This window comes from Schistocerca serialis, chromosome 9 (assembly GCF_023864345.2).
Source record: "Schistocerca serialis cubense isolate TAMUIC-IGC-003099 chromosome 9, iqSchSeri2.2, whole genome shotgun sequence".
In the NCBI taxonomy this organism is placed as follows: Eukaryota; Metazoa; Arthropoda; class Insecta; order Orthoptera; family Acrididae; genus Schistocerca; species Schistocerca serialis.
Genome location: NC_064646.1, coordinates 17507638 through 17528989, shown reverse-complemented (window position 1 = coordinate 17528989; position 21352 = coordinate 17507638). Strand labels below are relative to the sequence as shown.

The 21352-nt window shown below is 42.9% G+C and overlaps 1 protein-coding gene across 1 annotated transcript; it reads right to left on the bottom strand.

Moving 5' to 3' along the window:
- Positions 1-216: 216 nt before the first annotated feature.
- LOC126418757 (uncharacterized) lies at positions 217-17108 on the bottom strand. Its single transcript, XM_050085682.1, has 2 exons — positions 16962-17108; positions 217-695 (listed from the first exon to the last, which is right to left on the bottom strand). Exons 1-2 carry the CDS (start codon positions 17106-17108, stop codon positions 417-419), a joined length of 426 nt encoding a protein of 141 aa, XP_049941639.1. The 3' UTR covers positions 217-416.
- Between the last annotated feature and the right edge of the window lie 4244 nt (positions 17109-21352).

The following is a 21352-nucleotide window of genomic DNA, read 5'->3' as shown; positions in this document are numbered from 1 at the left end:
ACTCTCTCTCTCTCAATCTCTCTCTCTCTCTCTCTCTCTCTCTCTCTCTCTCTCTCTCTCTCATGCAAACACATGTGTACAAAGTATGTGCCACGTAGATGGATGTGCAAAGCAAATGTTGGTTTCGTTGAAATTTACACTTGCTTAAATATCTGGATATGTGATTCAGCAATAAGTTGACACAGAAGAATGAAGGTTTTGGTAACCGAGACATGATTAAAAGAAAACATCTTTTATTGTAACGGCACAGATAAGATTTCATTCACAGAAACTGTACACATTACTACAGATTCGTATCTGCAAAATATGTAGTAAACTGGATCATCTGATGGTAGGAACAGACACCAGCCGCAGATAGGACGAAAGCACACGGGTAGAAGCCAGGGTAGTCTTCAAGGCATTAGGTGTAGCTGGGTTTATTGACAGAAGGGTGGTTGTTGCCGAGTACAAGGTACAGGATGGAAGGTTCCGATGGGGTTTTTGGCAGAGGGGAAGACGGTGCTGTTTAAAACAACAACGGGGTTGAAGCTGTTTTCGGCGACTTTCACTCCGCTGACACCGAACGTATGAGCAACGCCGCTGTCCATACGTCTCTCCCGCTGGTGCGGCCACTGGCTGACGATGGCGCCACTGGGCAGCGTTAACAAGCCAGCGTTGGCGGCTGCCACCACGGACAGGATCACCACGGCGAACACCTGCGGGCAACAAACACAGGCTTAGAGCCGGGCCACCCATGGAACTGGAAGGAACGGCTAGTAATGCTACCGTGAAATGGTGGTCAGTTCAAACTAGACGGAACACCAGCAAGGAGAGGACAAAGTGAGGGTATGAGGTACCGCCCGTGATACAAAATGTCATAATGTTGCAATTAGGCTGTTTAGGTTTTTATGTTGGTAACGTCACGTAGCGCTCTGTATGAAAATCACTGGCTGTGCTGTGTGCAGTCTGTGGCTGGTTGGCATTGTTGGAATATTCGCTATTGTAGTGTTGGGCAGTTGGATGTGAACAGCACGTAGCGTTGCGCAGTTGCAGGTGAGCCGCCGACAGTGGTGGATGTGTGGGCAGAGATAGCAGAATTTTGAGAGCGGACTATCTGGACGTGTGTCCATCAGAAAGAGTAAATTTGTAATACTGGATATCATGAACTGATATATATATATATATATATATATATATATATATATATATATATATATATATATATATGAAAACTTCTGAACATTATTAAGGTAAATATATTGTTTGTTCTCTATCAAAATCTTTCATTTGCTAACTATACCTATCATTAGTTAGTGCCTTCAGTAGTTAGAATCTTTTATTTAGCTGGCAGTATTGGAACTCGCTGTATTGCAGTAGTTTGAGTAACGAAGATTTTTGTGAAGTAAGTGATTCATGAAAGGTGTAGGTTAATATCAGTCAGGGCCATTCTTTTGTAGGGATTATTGAAAGTCACATTGCGTTGCGCTAAAAAAATATTGTGTGCCAGTTTAGTGATGATCAGAATAAGTAAAGAGAGAAATGTCTGAGTACGTTCACTTTTGCTCAGCTGTTTGAAAAATCAAATAACGTAAGGGGTTTATCAGCACAGTAATTCATACATTTTTCTAAGGGGAGGTTCCATATGTCGACCCTTAGTAGAGGATACCGTACTGGAATCTTCTGATTTTTTCTTGTAGTTTGTGTAATTAGTGCAGCTATTGTTTATTGCTAGAGCGTAATTGTAGAGAGAATTTCCTTTGTAGTTGTAGTTTTCCATTGTTGCACAGTAAAACAGTAATGGCGTGCATGTAGATTTGCCCCAAGTATTTCGCAGCTGAGCTTGCAATTAACTAGATACTACACTCCTGGAAATGGAAAAAAGAACACATTGACACCGGTGTGTCAGACCTACCATACTTGCTCCGGACACTGCGAGAGGGCTGTACAAGCAATGATCACACGCGCAGCACAGCGGACACACCAGGAACCGCGGTGTTGGCCGTCGAATGGCGCTAGCTGCGCAGCATTTGTGCTCCGCCGCCGTCAGTGTCAGCCAGTTTGCCGTGGCATACGGAGCTCCATCGCAGTCTTTAACACTGGTAGCATGCCGCGACAGCGTGGACGTGAACCGTATGTGCAGTTGACGGACTTTGAGCGAGGGCGTATAGTGGGCATGCGGGAGGCCGGGTGGACGTACCGCCGAATTGCTCAGCACTTGGGGCGCGAGGTCTCCACAGTACATCGATGTTGTCGCCAGTGGTCGGCGGAAGGTGCACGTGCCCGTCGACCTGGGACCGAACCGCAGCGACGCACGGATGCACGCCAAGACCGTAGGATCCTACGCAGTGCCGTAGGGGACCGCACCGCCACTTCCCAGCAAATTAGGGACACTGTTGCTCCTGGGGTATCGGCGAGGACCATTCGCAACCGTCTCCATGAAGCTGGGCTACGGTCCCGCACACTGTTAGGCCGTCTTCCGCTCACGCCCCAACATCGTGCAGCCCGCCTCCAGTGGTGTCGTGACAGGTGTGAATGGAGGGACGAATGGAGACGTGTCGTCTTCAGCGATGAGAGTCGCTTCTGCCTTGGTGCCAATGATGGTCGTATGCGTGTTTGGCGCCGTGTAGGTGAGCGCCACAATCAGGACTGCATACGACCGAGGCACACAGGGCCAGCACCCGGCATCGTGGTGTGGGGAGCGATCTCCTACAGTGGCCGTACACCACTGGTGATCGTCGAGGGGACACTGAATAGTGCACGGTACATCCAAACCGTCATCGAACCCATCGTTCTACCATTCCTAGAGCGGCAAGGGAACTTGCTGTTCCAACAGGACAATGCACGTCCGCATGTATCCCGTGCCACCCAACGTGCTCTAGAAGGTGTACGTCAACTACCCTGGCCAGTAAGATCTCCGGATCTGTCCCCCATTGAGCATGTTTGGGACTGGATGAAGCGTCGTCTCACGCGGTCTACACGTCCAGCACGAACGCTGGTCCAACTGAGGCGCCAGGTGGAAATGGCATGGCAAGCCGTTCCACAGGACTACATCCAGCATCTCTACGATCGTCTGCATGGGAGAATAGCAGCCTGCATTGCTGCGAAAGGTGGATGTACACTGTACTAGTGCCGACATTGTGCATGCTCTGTTGCCTGTGTCTATGTGCCTGTGGTTCTGTCAGTGTGATCATGTGATGTATGTGACCCCAGGAATGTGTCAATAAAGTTTCCCCTTCCTGGGACAATGAATTCACGGTGTTCTTATTTCAATTTCCAGGAGTGTATTTTCAGTGCTATGTTAATGTGTTTTCTTACTTTTCCTCTTCAAATTGTGCTTTTCTTGTTATCGTGTGAAATACGTGATAATTATGGCGTTTGAAAAACGTAACGTTAGGCTCCAAAGTAAATTGAGAAATGATAGTGACGACGAGAGTAGCTTATTAGCGCCACCGTATAATGAATTAACAGACATTCAAAGTAGTTCAAAAATGGCTCAAATGGCTCTGAGCACTATGGGACTTTACTTCTGAGGTCATCAGTCCCCTAGAACTTAGAACTACTTAAACCTAACTAACCTAAGGACATCACACACATCCATGCCCGAGGCAGGATTCGAACCTGTGACCGTAGCTGTCGCACGGTTCCGGACTGTAGCGCCTAGAACCGCTCGGCCACCCCGACCGGCTCAAAGTAGTAATTTGGTAATTGTGCATAGGGAAATGGAGCGGGCGGCAGATAATGGTGTAGACAGTGAAACAATTAGTGAACAGGGAAACATTATCGATCGGTCTGTCGGCAACACCTCGCCTCAGGATTCCGAAATGACAGGACACAATCTGGCAAATACAGTAGATTCGGGTTTTGCGTCCTCACCGTTTTCTCAAATAAGTCAAGACTCATTTTCTGCTTTTCAAAATGCGAATATTGCCGGTTCAAGTGCACTGCCGAATAGCTCTGAGGAACATGTTTCAGACACCAGTGCATTTGTTTTACAATTGATGCAACAAATGCGACAAAAGCTTCAAAAGTTAGACACAATTGAACAACACCATAGCTTGCACACAGCACAGCCAGTGATTTTCATACGCTACGTGACGTTACCAACATAAAAACCTATACAGCCTACTTAGAATATGGTATCAGACTTAAGGAACTATATGTGATAAGGTTTGTTAATGACGAAAGAAAACTGCGTAAAAGGTATAGTACCAGCATTAAGGAATTAGCGCTGATAAAGTATGTTAATGACAGGAGAAAGTTTCGTAACTAATGTTCTTGATACAGTTTTTAAAGTAAACTGCTGAAAAGTGTAACAACAGGAGAAGCTTTATCCAGGATTTTAGAAACGTCGACATTTACTTGCCGGCGAAAAGATATACAGATACAAACACATCAGATAATGTGAGACCTTAGTTTCTCCTGCCGGATGCAATGTTCACATAACTTTCGAGAATGCGGAGAGGTGACGTCGTCGGCAACCGCCAATATTTCGATAGGAGCACCCCTGCCACTTACAAGGCAAAACTGCAGGAAGTAATCGCTGTGCAAGAGAATTTAAAACATCGGTTTTCAGATAAACCCCGTAATGGTAACATACACATACATACACTGTAAACATCAAAGACGATGGACGTCAGGAGTTCTCTTCTAATGTTTGTGTGTAACACTGGTGGTCCGCCATATCGTGTAGCAAAACACATTGCTGCTGTTTTGAGCCTTATAGTAGGCCGGTATAAGCGCCATATTAAAAACTCGGCAGATTTCTTGTGTCGATTAGAGGGAATGCCTGTGTATGAATGTGATATTCTAATCAGTATTGATGTGATCTCTCTATTCACTCGTATTCCTCTGTCTGATTTGTTACCGTTGATTCTGTTTAGGGGTGATGCTAAATTAACGAACCTATTTCTACATGTGTTGACTTCCACTTACTTTTTATCCAACGACCAGTGCTAGGAGGAGAGGGATAGAATTGCGGTGAGAAGCCTGTTGTCGCGTGTTATTACCGATATGTTTACGGAAGATTTCGAGGAACGTGTATTCAAGTCGGTGGCTTTGTAATGGGCGAAATTTTTTCACATATGTGTACGATACTTTAGCTGTTTGCTCTCGTTGCGGTGAGTATGTGGACGACCTTTTAGAACACCAAAATTCAATCCATCCAAATATCCGTTTCACGATGGAGGTGGATGTGGTGGTCAGGAGGAAGGTGGAAGGTACGTTGGGAAGTAGCGCTTTTAGGAAGTCTGCTCACACTGACTTGTATCTGCAGGTTGATAGTCGTCAACATCCGGCTCAAAGTGAAGAGTACCTTATACCCTGGTTCACATGGCCCATGTCAATTTGGTGCCTGAGACGTTGTCCGCTGAGTTAGAGCATCCCAAAGTCACCTTTCGTCGGAATGGTTATAGTGAAAGGTTAGACGTGCGTTGCTGCTATCTACCAACTAGGTACCGGGTGAGTGATGATAACACCTAGGTGGCAACAAAATCTACGGATTTCTGCTTTACGCAGGGAGCATTTCGAACAGGATTGGTCGTATTTTGCGAAAATATGTCGTGAAGTGTGTGTTTCAACCATCAACTAAGGTCAGTGTCATTTTAGATTCCGTAAAGGATGATCTCTATTTGCGTAAGGCGGGAGTCTACCGTCCTCCTTGCAGTTGTGGCATGTCATGTATTGGTCAGACTATCAAGGCTGTAGAGGACGGGCGTACTGAGCATAAGCGGAACACACGTTTACAACAGCCGAACAAATCCGCCTTTGCAGAAGATTGTCTAGGCACCGGTTTTTCTTTGGAATGTAACGATACCGAGTTCCTGGCATGGTATCGTTGTTACTAAGGATAGAGTTACGAACTCCACCACAGAACACTGACGGACCATGCAGGATGACTCGTGCATCTACATGATTCTCAGTATTGATAGAAATATTGTCTATTGCCTTACAGACTGTACGTCGAGTACGCCTTCTCCTCCTATAGTATCGTGGCATCTTCTGTGTGAGCGGTTGAATGCCGCTGCTCAAGCGGCTGCACGAAGACTGACGCCTTCTCAACAGAATTATTACTTAAATCGTTAAAACTGTTACATCCTTGAGCCTCCGGTTCTCGATGTACATCTACAGGTTCTCGAACGACGCTAGTGATCAGAAATTTTCTAAGTCCAGTGTCTGCGTGTTATCCCGTACGCATGCTGTAGTCTTTCTAGCAGCACGCGTACCCGTTGTTTTGTTTGTAAACAGAGGTAGATAAGCGGTTGCGTAATCGCTGAGTGTATCCCATGTGGCTGATGCAATATACTGAGCAACAGCACTGGACCACTCACACAGAAGATGCCTCGACACTATAGGAGGAGAAGGCATACTCGCCTTACAGTCTATAAAGCAATGGACAATATTTCTACCAATACTGAGAGTCACGTAGGTGTTCAAGTCATCCTGCATGGTCCGTCAGTATTATGTGGTTTTCTTAACTTTACCCTTAGCAACAACGATACCACGCAGCATGTTAATGGTTGGATCACCGTTGCTCTAGTACGTGGACCGGAAGTCGATGAAGTTGCAGGGCTAGAAAATTTTAACACCCGTGGCTTATCGGACGTTTCAAATCGCAGAGGTCTACAATAGAGATATGGGTAAGTCGTTTCACCTATCGTCGATGCCCTTGGTTCTCAGGATTAGGAATCATCATAAAAGAAATGAATCCGAATCTGTGCCAGTGTGGGTTAAAGGTGGTGACAACTGTAAAAAAATTGGCATAGTGTTCCTAAGGAAGCTGTTGAAATGAAATTAGCAAGCAACGTTATAAATAGAGGTGGTTAATTTTGTTGAAATTCTGTATGGAGTCCTGCTCTCTCACTTGTCAAAAACAGTGAAACAGAGTTTATGACACACCACCCGATCATTATGAATGTCATTATTAATAACTTCTGATTTCGGTCATCTTTGGCTTATGATGTGTTTAAAGAGCGCGCGAGAGCGTGGGTTTGTGTGTACGCATGTTTGTGTGTGTGTGTGTGTGTGTGTGTGTGTCTTGTTTTATGGAGTTTCTCACCGAAGAGCTCATTTACTGTAGTTTTCCGTTGAAGATGGCAAGGTGTGCTCATATCGAATTATCGGTGGTTGTCGATGACATTATCAGTCTGTTTTCGCATAAGTTATTTCAACATCAAACAAAATTCGTAAGGCGTTATTTTGAGACTTTTTTTAGATTATTCACTGTATAATTTTCAATGCGATAGGGTCTTTTTTTAAAGATTTCTTGAAGCCTTCAGCTGCCATTCTCTTTATTTCAATACTGTGATGGATGTGATATATAAGATCTTTGTGCCAACTATTCAAAACTGACGTGCTTCTACAATAACAGAATACATATTTTCAAGTTATTTTAAAGAAATTAGATACAATCATATTTACACCAATGATGAACGATAACTAAATACAACCGAGACCACAAGCATATGCAATTTAAGTAACAAATTTCTGTAAAATAATTATAATCTTCCTAGTGTTAGGTACGTTAAATATAAGAGCTTTGCAACAACTGCTCGAAAGTAACGTGCTCCTAAAATAGCGAGAACATCTCGAATTTATTTTATGAGTGTAACATGATGTCATAGATCAACGACGTATATTACAAAATCTGATACTAAAATCTCATCCATAAAGTACGTTATAACGCGCCTAGTATATCTACAGATATGACTTGTTCCTACATCAAAATCACAAGTGTCAATAATGTATCCAATGTATGATAGTTCCGTTTTAGATACTTGAAAACGGCCTAAGGTCGTAATTGTACAATCGTGCAGGAAATAAAGAGAATAGCAGCTGAAGGCTTCAAGAAATCTTTCAAAAATAAATTCACTCTATTTTTTTCCTTGCTAAGTACCATACAACGTCCAGAACAAGGTTATTTTTCTCCTTCAATATAGCTGACTTCCTTACTACTAAAAAACTTAAATTACAGAAACTGCTTCATCTATTTATGTTGTTATTTATACGTAGTGTATGCTTTCTCTCGGGTCAGGTGTCGTAAAACCTAAATCACTTTTCACTTTGAGATATGTGGTCCGTCTTGTGGAAGAATATTGAGTGGAGAAAATATTAAGGTTTTTCATGCCACATTTGCATTTCTTACCAAAATCAGTGCAAAGTAATGAAGTAAAGACTAAGAAGACTCAAAGGCCCAAAATTCACAACTGTAACATGAGTCTGTACAACAAAAATTGGTGAATCTCAGATACAAGGAAACATGAATGGCAACTTCAAAACTCGATTCCCATGAAATATTGATTCTAACATTCTGTTCCGCCCAGTCCCGTTCCGTTCTGTTGACTGTCTTCGTGAGTGTCGTCATATTAAACGCATTATGGGAAGTTTTGACGGTCTGTTACTTCCCACATAGTTTGTTCGAGTCAGAACCGATCTCCATTAAGGCTCTCTACAGGCAAGAGTACCACGTTGTGGAAGATTCTCGTGTATATGTATCTTTTTCCTGAAAATAATGTTTCAAAGCTTCAGTACACTTACACAACTGTGTCACGAGAAAACAAAAAGATTCAGGAAATTGATTAAAACTATATCGCTTTAATGAACGTTATTTGGCGTTAAATGCAGACTTCTTTTCAGCTATTGGGTCTGTCACGTTTGCTGAAACTAATAAACAAAAAATACGTATTCGACGCCAAAGAACTTGATGCTGTGTCAATCCGTGAGTCGCATTTAGTTACATAACCGAACCTGGTTGTTAGCGAATAAACACGATTTGCAAATGGATTTGGTCTGTCTGTGACACCGTTCCAATGTTCATTCTGTTCTGACTGCAATGTACGTACGTGAACGATAACTTTCCATAATGGGTGCACAGAAATGACACTCGGTAACAGATCAGAGGTCTTCGTTGTTTCCACGTTACCATTCTACATTTAAATCTATGCTAAAGGAACCATTACGAAGTTTGCGGCAAATGTTATTATTTATTGTACTTTAGTATTTTCCATGTCGATTCAAAGATGGAATGTGATAATAATTTGTGCTTGTTAACTACTGTTAAGCTATTATGTGCCTCATTGTGTCTGTACAATCTCAAGAAGGTAGATTACACGCGTTCTGATACAGTCGGTAGGAACAAATTTACATACGTCTTAAGTATTCTGGAGGTTAAAATAATGTGACCACCATGACTCGAAACCAGTGCAGCTCATATACCTAAAAAGTTTTAGATAGGACTAATTTTGGTTGTTGTTGGAGGAATTGCCTTTTAATGTTTGTACTTTCATTTTATTTTCTACTAAGAACGGTTCATAGACATATGTAATACTTTCCACACTTTCCTCTATATTCTGAATATGTTCTTTTGAGTTAAATAAAAGCTTAAAATAGGTAAAAAATTAATTAATACCTTACGATTGTGCCAGTATTGTTATTTTCCTTCCGATATTTATCGAAGTCTTGCTACATTACCAAATTTATTTGCTTCGATACGAAACAACTCAACGAGACTGGTATTGCAACATCCGTAGGGTCGAGCCCTTGCGCGAATTGTACGCATTTGGTCGAGGTGGTTAAAATTATTCAACAACGTTTCTATTACTCTCTCTCCTACCAATGAACCGAAGCCTGACATTCGCGTCACCTACAAAAGAGCCTATGCAGTCATTCCGCTTCTTGTCTCAACATGAGATTACCCTCAAATAATTGTGTGACGTAATAGACTTTCCTTGTGGACCATTAATCGTGTACTTCAAAGATGTCACATTCTGAAGCACTGTTAACTGTATATCTATCCAGTTCTCCATTAAGGGCTGCTTGTGACATTTTGTACCACGGTGACATTATTCTGCTCTTACACTCAGTATGACTAATACCCTTATCAAATGGAATTTGCTAGTAAAAAGAACTCCTACTGTATCGTCTGTGGAAAAGCTCAAGCTTGAAACTAATACTACAAGTCTGGTCTCGGAACATTGGATAACGATCTACCGAAACTTCATTGAAAAATCTTCTGTGGATCTGTGGAAATTCTAGTTGTGCAGTTCAAAGAATCGTCTGACCACATTGGAGACAACAGTTGGATAAATACTGCAACTGTGATAGAGTATTGCCCAGGTGTACCCCCCCCCCCCCCCCCCCACACCAAAAAAAAATCTCAATATTGTGTTGATTAATGGTACACTCCTGGAAATGGAAAAAAGAACACATTGACACCGGTGTGTCAGACCCACCATACTTGCTCCGGACACTGCGAGAGGGCTGTACAAGCAATGATCACACGCACGGCACAGCGGACACACCAGGAACCGCGGTGTTGGCCGTCGAATGGCGCTAGCTGCGCAGCATTTGTGCACCGCCGCCGTCACTGTCAGCCAGTTTGCCGTGGCATACGGAGCTCCATCGCAGTCTTTAACACTGGTAGCATGCCGCGACAGCATGGACGTGAACCATATGTGCAGTTGACGGACTTTGAGCGAGGGCGTATAGTGGGCATGCGGGAGGTCGGGTGGACGTACCGCCGAATTGCTCAACACGTGAGGCGTGAGGTCTCCACAGTACATCGATGTTGTCGCCAGTGGTCGGCGGAAGGTGCACGTGCCCGTCGACCTGGGACCGGACCGCAGCGACGCACGGATGCACGCCAAGACCGTAGGATCCTACACAGTGCCGTAGGGGACCGCACCGCCACTTTCCAGCAAATTAGGGACACTGTTGCTCCTGGGGTATCGGCGAGGACCATTCGCAACCGTCTCCATGAAGCTGGGCTACGGTCCCGCACACCGTTAGGCCGTCTTCCGCTCACGCCCCAACATCGTGCAGCCCGCCTCCAGTGGTGTCGCGACAGGCGTGAATGGAGGGACGAATGGAGACGTGTCGTCTTCAGCGATGAGAGTCGCTTCTGCCTTAGTGCCAATGATGGTCGTATGCGTGTTTGGCGCCGTGCAGGTGAGCGCCACAATCAGGACTGCATACGACCGAGGCACACAGGGCCGACACCCGGAATCATGTTGTGGGGAGGGATCTCCTACACTGGCCGTACACCACTGGTGATCGTCGAGGGGACACTGAATAGTGCACGGTACATCCAAACCGTCATCGAACCCATCGTTCTACCATTCCTAGACCGGCAAGGGAACTTGCTGTTCCAACAGGACAATGCACGTCCGCATGTATCCCGTGCCACCCAACGTGCTCTAGAAGGTGTAAGTCAACTACCCTGGCCAGCAAGATCTCCGGATCTGTTCCCCATTGAGCATGTTTGGGACTGGATGAAGCGTCGTCTCACGCGGTCTGCACGTCCAGCACGAACGCTGGTCCAACTGAGGCGCCAGGTGGAAATGGCATGGCAAGCCGTTCGACAGGACTACATCCAGCATCTCTACGATCGTCTCCATGGGAGAATAGCAGCCAGCATTGCTGCGAAAGGTGGATATACACTGTACTAGTGCCGACATTGTGCATGCTCTGTTGCCTGTGTCTATGTGCCTGTGGTTCTGTCAGTGTGATCATGTGATGTATCTGACCCCAGGAATGTGTCAATAAAGTTTCCCCTTCCTGGGACAATGAATTCACGGTGTTCTTATTTCAATTTCCAGGAGTGTATTTGAAATCACTATAACGGGAATGAAAGGTCAGTATGTACATTAAATTATGTAATTAAAATACTGATAGATGGTTTTTCTGACAACATTTCCTTTTTGTGACAAAATGTGATCATGCACTTTCGGCACAATGGAAAAATTATCTTTGTCCCTTATCTGCTCCAGGTATGGCCTCTGATAGTTTGTCAGATACCATCATACGATTAGTGCTGCTACGAAACGAACAAACGTAACTACAATAACCCAGCCAGCTGGCACCATGGTTGGAACACTGAATTCGCAGTTCAGTTCGCTCCCCAGACATCCAGATCAGCTTTTCCAATGGGTTGCACAGGCAAATCTGAGAATGATTTCCTTGGAACAAAGGCGCCTGGTTTTTGTCCCCAACCTTACGAAAACCGAGCTTGTTGACACCCATAATGACATGGTCGTAGACTGAACGTTATGCCCTAAGCTTTCTTCCCTTTTTTAAGAAATAGAATTGCATACTCCAGGAATGATTGCATACATAAGAAATTTCCGTTACCAGCTTTCTCACAGTATCTATTACATTAGACTTTAAATACTTACAGGAAAGTGGAAATCGCAGTGACACTGTCGTCAGTACATGGTTTTCAGTCTACGACACATAAATTAAATTAATATACTAACCGGGGCTACATCCATTAAAGTTATCGTGAATATACATTGTGGTGGGTATACATACTTAAGATTAACCGCTTGACTTCATAAATGTCCTTACGTACCTCCTATATGAATATGAAGACTGGTATAAGTACACTTAAGGATGTAATTCCCAAATCTGGCTCTATTAAAGTGTTCCTTTGTTCTATATAGATAGTACTTGTGGACCTGTACAAATATTCAACTCTCTATCCACAGCTTTTGTAGTGTGGCATATCGACCATATTCGGTCAAGAAGAATGCAATAGGCAAAAGTGAGTAGCAACATAGCCAGCTGAAGGTAGACAAGAGTGTTATTCATTTGCAAAGCAAAACACAGTCTAAATGCATTGCGAAGCAGCGCCAGCTGGCCACAGTATAGCAACAGCTGATGCTGCAGTACATTAGCAGATGGCCTGAATCCTTTCCTCACTTGACACGACGGATATGCTTACAATACATGCTTTAAGCCCTAAATGGACTTAGTCTGGAACGTATAAGTACTCAGTCATTCACGTACTAAAATATTTTCTCCTCAGTATCACCCCTTACACCAGGAGCCGGTGACACTCGTAATGACATCCTGGATTGCAGTACGGTGTCCACTGGTTGACCTCTGGACAGGGCAGGCTGCCCTGAGTCAGGAGAGAGCTGCTGCCAGAGCAGAGAGCCGCTTGCTCAATGAAGGTAGGTCACGACCACTACGCAGTATTGTCTGCACTGCCGTGCCATCATCACAGTCGCAATTTGAGACGTCACTGACTGCAGCATTTGAGTAGTGACGTCATGCTCGGTCCTGTTCTTTGCATTGTCAGTAATGTTGGACGTGTCTTGTTTGGCATGAGAGGCAACCAGACGCTCTGCCGAGCTATTCCTGATGTACCGTTGCTGAGGCCGGGAATAAAGAAGTTAATTAAACAAATCTACTTCTGTCCTGATGTCTCATTTCACTCTCCCAGGTGTCAATTATTCTAAGTTTATATGTATTTCAAGACACTCATATGGATTTAATTGCGAATATACCAAATGCATACCAACAGTGATTTATCATATCTTATCGTGTCACCTGCAGGATTTTTATAGCACACTACCTCAGTGTATCGTCTGTGACGTTTCCGTCTTGTTTACTCGTTTCAGTGTATTTTGGTCGTAGGACTTGTATTATGTCGAAATCAATCAATTGTTAAGCCTTTGTGACTTCACACCATAGTATAACTTAAAGTAATATCTACTTTGAATTGTCAAAACAAACTGCAATCCGTAACACTTCCAGTGTTGAGATGGCTCTACAGGCATGTTCTGATGACAATAAATTAAAGAAAATGAAAAAAAATTAGGAACTTGAAGCAAATCTAAAAACAGGTTGCATTTGGTTTTGTCCTCGACACTGACATATGTTACAACACATAGAAAACTGTGCTGTTAATTAAATCTGCCACATACAATCTAAAAAGTGTAGACAGGAAACAGGCTGCTAGCCTGCTTCCTCTGTCTGATATTATTTATTGATTATTGTAACATATATGTAAGAAACCAGACAGATATGAAAAAGAAACTGGACTTCATTTTCTGCTTATGGTACTTGATTACTGAACGATACCAGTGGACTAAATGTTACCAGAGTTCAGTTTTCTTTGGAAGGCACGTGTAGAAAATGTCAAACAATTAGAGAAAAAGTACGTTTCCTTTCTCTCAACCAACTTTCACTTTTAGCTGATTACTTTTATTACATTATCGCAATGTGTCATGATCGTTGAGTAAAAATTCGCTGTAGTCGTACTGTCACCGTGAACAGCTGTAGATATTTGCAGTCGTCACACCAAACTACTATTCACGGATAGGCATGCTAGCCACGGTAGATCGTGCGGTAGCGTTCTCGCTCCCCACGCCAGGGTTCGATTCCCGGCGGGGTCAGGGATTTTCTCTGCCTCGTGGTGGCTGGGTGTTATGTGCTGTCCTTAGGTTAGTTGGGTTTAAGTAGTTCTACGTTCTAGGGGACTGATGACCATAGGTGTTAAGTCCCATAGTGCTCAGAGCCATTTGAACCATTTGCCACGGTAGAGGAATTCTGTTAGTATATGAACACCGATTTTGTTATGTGTGGGGTACAATTTTACGTACCAAACCGTAGTTAACTCCCATGAGACGAGCCATCATCAAGTTTTCATCACTAAATGTATATATTACGTTCCTTAGGCGTAACTGGACAGTGGACAGTTGTGCCGAGAACTTCGTTATTAAAGGGCAGTATGCCACCAGTGATAGCTGCCCACCTATGCAAAAATTTCGGATGACATGCCGTGTGGTTTTGACTCACATTCGGGAAGCACACGGTTCAGATCTCGGTAAAGTCGTGCAGATTTAAGGTATCCAGGCCGAACTGGTTGCATCGAAAAGTCCGTCGCATATTTCCGCCAACAGCTCGCCTACTCGGAGGGTGACCTGCATTTCTAAATACTCGTCGTAGGCAGAATTTTACGCAGTCGTTCATTCTTATTCCATGCCTTTCAACTGTGTGTTATAGAACCAGTTACGCGTTTCCATAGGTCTGATGAGATTTCCAGCTGTGCTCAGGTCGTCCGAACCACTGCGCTGTGTTGCAGCATTCGTAATACTGTCACTCTTTCACTAACATTGTCTCAGGGGTCGAGGGTTCAAGGCTCAATCCACTCTCCCATTTTGTCTGTACCGATCACTTCTTTCACTTTCGGCAAGGAAGCCACCTAACACTATGTGCCACCAACAACGGTTGGGGAGGACAGTTAAAATTTCAGAGCAAGAGCAGAAGACCTGGAATAAAACCATCCTTTCTACATCACTGAAAAAACGCATCTGATGTTTCAGAAAATATGGTGTCCTAGAAGTACGAAGCGAATAGCTTGAACAAGAAATGAAGAGTTACTACATAGAATAAGCGATAAAAAACTAATCTGAGCTCACTGCCCTGTGATGTACACTTGACATAGTGTATACAGAAATATTTATAATTATCTTATCACTGGAAGGGTTAAAGAATGATCGCTTAGTATTACGGGCCTGTTTCCCTAATGTTTGTCTCCTGATCGCTTGTAAATAACAACGCAGGCACGTTTATTTTGACATTGCTGTAAGAAAGAAGCCTCCTAACGATTGAGCACGGATTCAGGAAGACCCACATAGCTCAAATACAGCTCAGATTTTCAGGCACTGTGTTTCTGAGAAAGTAGACGCAGGTAAACAGACAGGCTAAATCTTTTTAGCTTTATGAAAGGCATTAAATTGCGCCAAATCGTCTACTGATAACCGAAATATGGTCCTGTTACGTTTACAGATATGTGAATGAGTAGATGAATACTTGAATGATAAAATCAGTTCGTGTAATGAACGTCGAATGTTCAACAAATATGTGTATTAGGGCGCTATATGTTATGAATACGTGTTAGTTCTTCATCTGGTATGTCAGCAGTGCTGTGAGATTGTTGTCTTACGATGATACAGTCGAATGCAAGTAGCCTATCGTCTCTTGATGATTCAAGGATAATTCAAAAGTATTTGGACGATATTACTACTTCGTGTCTGTACAACAACTCCCTTTAAAAATGGAGAAATAAACGATAATGCCTTTAGTAATAAGACAAAAATGGGGTAGCATTTGTTTGCAAGTTCAACGGCCTGTCGTACCATTTAAACGATAATGCCTTTAGTAATAAGACAAAAATGGGGTTGCATTTGTTTGCAAGTTCAACGGCCTATCGTACCATTTAAGTATTATCTAGTGGCATACGTTATGAACTGGCATGAAATGGAACTAACGCCTAAAGTCAGTAACAGGGTAGGTAAACAGAGCTCATAGTTTTGTTGAGAGGCCACTACTAGGATTCTGACAGGTTTTTATACTTTCTATGACAGTTAAGGAGAGAACATGTGGGAATGTTATGAAAATATAGTTCTCACGATTCATAGAGAACTTGTGTTTGATATTTTTAAGGTCTACAATTAGCACCCTTCAATGTAAACTCCTTGGAGGGACAACTAGGGTAGGATAAGAGGGGTTAGGGTGCGATGCGATGAGTAGAGAGACAGTCATTCTTCCGTCGTTTCGCACGAGCTAAGACTGTTAAATGAAGTCGCAAATTTTGTTGTGAAGTGAACAATAACTTGCGCCCTGTACATGTAGATGTAGATGTAGGAAGAGTGTTAAAAAGACTTAGAAAAAGTGTATGGTAGACTATAATATGATTGAGTATATTCGGCTTGTAATCGAACCCAGAATCTAGGCTTCCACAGTCAAGTTTCTTAACGAGCCATCCAGACGAGACTAAGTACCTGTCCTAACAGCTTCTTCTGCTAGGAATTCTGTCATATTTACCAAAATTCAAAGAAGCTCTAATGTATTCGGCGCCGGACGTGCACTCTTACGAGATAATATTTCGTGGAGAAATGGGTTAGTTAAAGCATATTGTTTCTAGAAGGAAGCATACAAGTAGATGTAAGACGAGCACTAAAGGAACGAAAGGGATGGTGTGTCCAAACTAGAAAACGGTAAGAGCATTATGATCACAATTGTGGTGTTTACTGAGATATGAAGTGCCAGATAACATGAAAGTCGACGTTAGAATATTCGAAACAGTAAAGTGTTTGTATTTCGTTTTTAGTGAAATGCTATCAAAAGGACTGTGCAGACAAAACGGGAGGGTTTTCCTCAGCTGAGAGACAGTAGTAGAAAAGCGTGAGTATACTTACGGCGTTCGTCATGTCTTGCTGAGGATGTGGGACGGCGACGTGTTCTCTGGAGTCCGGTGGGTTACCGTGTGCGTCTTCCTCTGGAGGCGTCCGCGCTTTTATGCTCATTCGGTCTCTGGTAATGGCCTCGGAGTGCTGATTTGTCATCCCAGAGGCGACCTGCGGCAGGTGGAATGAGGGAGGGAAGTGTCGTCACCACGATGTGGTTTACCTTCTTTCGTCACTACTACAAGTTGTGGAAGCGTTTCTTTCATGTGCGTATAATGGCCCTCGCAGCCAGCGCCGAATTCTGGGCAGCACAAAAAGAAATAATCTGCAACGTGGAAGTGTATAGGAAGGTAACACAGTGGATACTCAACGAAACCAAAGTGTAGAGCAAATATATAGCAGCTGTGCGAAACCTGTAAAATAATTCAAATTTGTATAGACCAAAATAACTCTTTTGTAATTAACTTCAACTTCTTTGAAGCCATCTGTTTCACGGCTGAGCTAAATCTCTTTCTCGTATTACTATGCAGTTAATTACTTGTTTAATTTTATTATCTTCTCCCAATCTGTTGACATGCGATGCTCGATTTACATGTCGGTGACCTTTTTTTTTTTAATTCCTACATTATAGCCTTGAATGAAGTTTTCCTCTGTTACTGTTGTTCTAAATTTGATCTCTGACTGATTACAATCCCTCTTCTTGAAATTTTCACTTCAGACAGTTGTAGTCTTTGTTTGCATTCGAAGTCCGTGATTCATTTGTGTTTGTTGTGGTACGAGGGGTCATTACTTCGTTAAATTTTACCTTTGTATCCTACACTCTATTGTCCATTACTGTTGCTTACATTGTACCACAAAAGAGCTGCAACTTAATTTACCAATAATTTCGTTACATTGTACATTACTAATATAATACATAAGATTTCTGCTCTATTGGTTGCTTAACTATTACTGTTCGGAAATGATTTGAAAACTTGCTTTTAATGGCCATTTCTTTAGTTTATTTTACAGAAAGTACGTGCCTGTAATTGTTACGTACGAGACTTCAGAGATAGTATACAAACTAAAGACTGTTTTTTGACTTTTGAACAATTATTTGGCTGTCGAGAAAGAATGTCTGTGTTGCCTAAGTGAGCTTCTCGGTATTAATCTGACAGCTTTATTAATCTCACGTGTACCTTGTTTTCTATACATAGTGCAATGCAGTGCCTGAAAGGAATTATTTAAAACATTGGAGGTCACATAGGACCTGAAAACTTTACTTCATTCTCCGATCGCTGCTTAGTATAACAATTTAGTATTTACAAATGAAAAGCATAAAACTAAGGATGTCCTACAGTCCACTGGGATTTCCGGGAACAGGTTGAATTACATAAGAGACAAAAATAAATAATAAAGGAATGAAATGGAATTATCGTATGACATTGATGGCCGAGAGTCTCCACCAGCGGAGGTTCGGCCGCCTAGTTGCAGTTATTCTCAGTTGACGTCACACTGGGCGACCTACGTGTCGGTGATGATAAAGAGCCCAACACAACACGCTGTCCCTGAGCGGAGAAAATCTCCGACCTGTCCCGGAACCGAACACTTGCCCACTGCATGGCAGTCAGACACGCTGACCATTCAACTAAGGGGACGGACTTCACAGACATTCGTTACTGATTTCTTTAATCAATGAAATATATTCGGAAAAAACCTAAAATGGTAGTCACTACAAGAAATGCACTGTGTTATTCAGAACCACTCTCGTGAGATTAGGAATCAAGTAAATTCCATTTTGTGCTACACATAGTTACTCTGGAGATAAAATAAGAGATACTGAGGTATATCCATGTATATGTTGAAGCCGCTCTGGCAATCCAGGTATGTAGCTTTAAGGAGCGTAATGATTAGGGACCTCGAAGTACCCTCCATCACACACCATACCATCATTTGTGGAGTAGATATGTAGACGTTGGTGTAAACGCTCTGTAGCAGAGTTCATCTTTCATACTTATACAGGGCGACTTCGGCTAAAAAGTGAACAAACTAGACGTCAAGGGGGTTTCTGAATCAAAAGCTGCAAAAAGAGGCCCTCATTCTTTTCGTATTATATCATTCACCAACAATGTATGTCATCGCCTGAAATCGATGGGGCCTCTTTCTTTATACACAGATGTTCCAGCTACACCAAACTAAGCAGTATGTGCGACTTCACTAGTAATAATAGCTACGGGAAAGTCTTAAGAATGAAATGAGAAAAATAAGTCAAGTTTTGAAACTACTTATGGGAATACAGCTGGAAGATGTCGCTGACAACCGCCGGTATCTTTACAGGCGAACAGCCCGTCATTTCCAATGAGGAAACGCAACTAGTGGGCTCTGTGGAAGGCTATTTAAAACCTCTGTATGTGGGGCGATGCCGACCGCAGACGGACACACAATAGCCAGTATCTATTACTTATGACGGCGGGCAACTTACGTCGTCGAGAGGCGCTGTTTGTTAACGATATGTGTGTTGTCATTTTCCTCCATTAAAAATCTCGGCACTTCTGGGATCAGCCAAAGACAGAGTTGCGCTAGATGGCGAGAGGGAGGGGGGAGGGCCGGGGGTGCTTATAATATTGTTTGCGAATGTGAGAAATCCTACGAAACATCGAGGGCACGTGGTCTAGGACAGTTTGGATGCCGTCCCTGGGCGGCGACAGTTGTAGTTGCGATCAGCGAAACTGCTTTTGCTAGTGCTGTTGGCAATAGTAGACGTTGTATTCTCACCTCAAAGCAACTAACACTGGAGCATGTAAGTTCATATCTGTGAAACCTCACTCACAGCAGAACTTAAAAGTCGAATTCTATTCACCAGTCGACTTCTGACAGCAGGTTATAAGTCTGTATGACAATGTCTTCAAGCAAGGTTATAAGATAAACTTCAACAAATATAAAATGAGATTGCTGTCGAAGTAAGTCGAGCATTGAGAGGAAATTAGACTAGCATATGAGACTCTGAAGTCAGTAAACGAGTTTTACTATTTTGTCAGAAGTAAATATCTAAATTATATACTGATAAGAGCAAGGCTTGCATTTCCGAATAGATGAGTGTACAGGTATGTCATGATACTAAATTTAAATGTTACTACATATTCTATGAAAGCATTTGGTTGGAGTTGTACTCTAATTAAGTGGAGCGTAGACGATAAACAGCTCATACAGGAACACAATAGAAGCTTTCGATATATGACACTGCGAGAATATGCTAAAGATTAGATTGGTAGATGGAGTTATTAACAATAACGTACTGTAGGAAATTGGGGAAAACAGAGGTTTACGGCACAACCTGAAGGAGTAGGTTTATAGGACACGTTCTCAGGCGCCGAGCAGTTGTGAACATGCTAATCTAGGTACGTGTATGGGTACAAATTTTAAACGGAAATCGACATTCGAATATATTAAAGAGGTCAAATGGATCTAAACTGTAGTAGTTATGCAGTCTATAGCGGATCAGCTGCGTTAAACTAACCTTCCGAGTGTACATCTACATCTGTATCTCCATGGACACTCTGCAAACCACAGTTAAGTGCCTAGCAGAGGGTTCATCGAATCACCTTCACAATAATTGTCAATTATTCCACTCTCGAACAGCGTGCGGAAGAAACGAACACCTATATGTTTTCGTACGAGCTCTGATTTCACTTATTTTTTTATGATGATGTTTTTCCCTTTCTAGGTCGGCATCAACAAAATATTTTCGCATTAGCAGGAGAAAGTTGGTGACTGAAATTCCGCGAGAAGTTCCCACCCCAACGAGAAATTCCTTTGTTTTAATAATGTCCGCCACAAATCCTGTAGAGCGCCGTATATCCTCCGTATTGACGTTTCCCAAACAGTTAATTCTATTTAACTTCCTGGCAGATTAAAACTGTGTGCCCGACCGAGACTCGAACTCGGGACCTTTGCCTTTCGCGGGCAAGTGCTCTACCATCTTGAGCTACCGAAGCACGACTCACGCTCGGTCTCACAGCTTTACTTCTGCCAGTACCTCGTCTCCTACCTTCCAAACTTTACAGAAGCTCTCCTGCGAACCTTGCAGAACTAGCACTCCTGAAAGAAAGGATACTGCGGGGACATGGCTTAGCCACAACCTGGGGGATGTTTCCAGAATGAAATTTTCACTCTGCAGCGGAGTGTGCGCTGATATGAAACTTCCTGACAAAGGTCCCGAGTTCGAGTCTCGGTCGGGCACACTGTTTTAATCTGCCAGGAAGTTTCATATCGACGCACACTCCCCTACAGAGTGAAAATCTCATTCTGGAGTTAATTCTATGTTTGAAAATTTCAGCTTGATTAAATTTGTATATAAAGCTTTATAAAATTACAGTCACGGAAAGTTTAATAATAACAAATGTCAAAAGATAAATACTTCCGAT

What these genes read in the sequence shown, in the direction of transcription:
- LOC126418757 (XM_050085682.1), bottom strand. Translation starts at nt 17,108, where the DNA reads ATGACAAATCAGCACTCCGAGGCCATTACCAGAGACCGAATGAGCATA. An exon ending in AGCAAGACATGACGAACGCC is followed by an intron (nt 696 to 16,961) that starts GTAAGTATACTC and finishes TGTTGCCCGCAG; the next exon opens with GTGTTCGCCGTGGTGATCCT.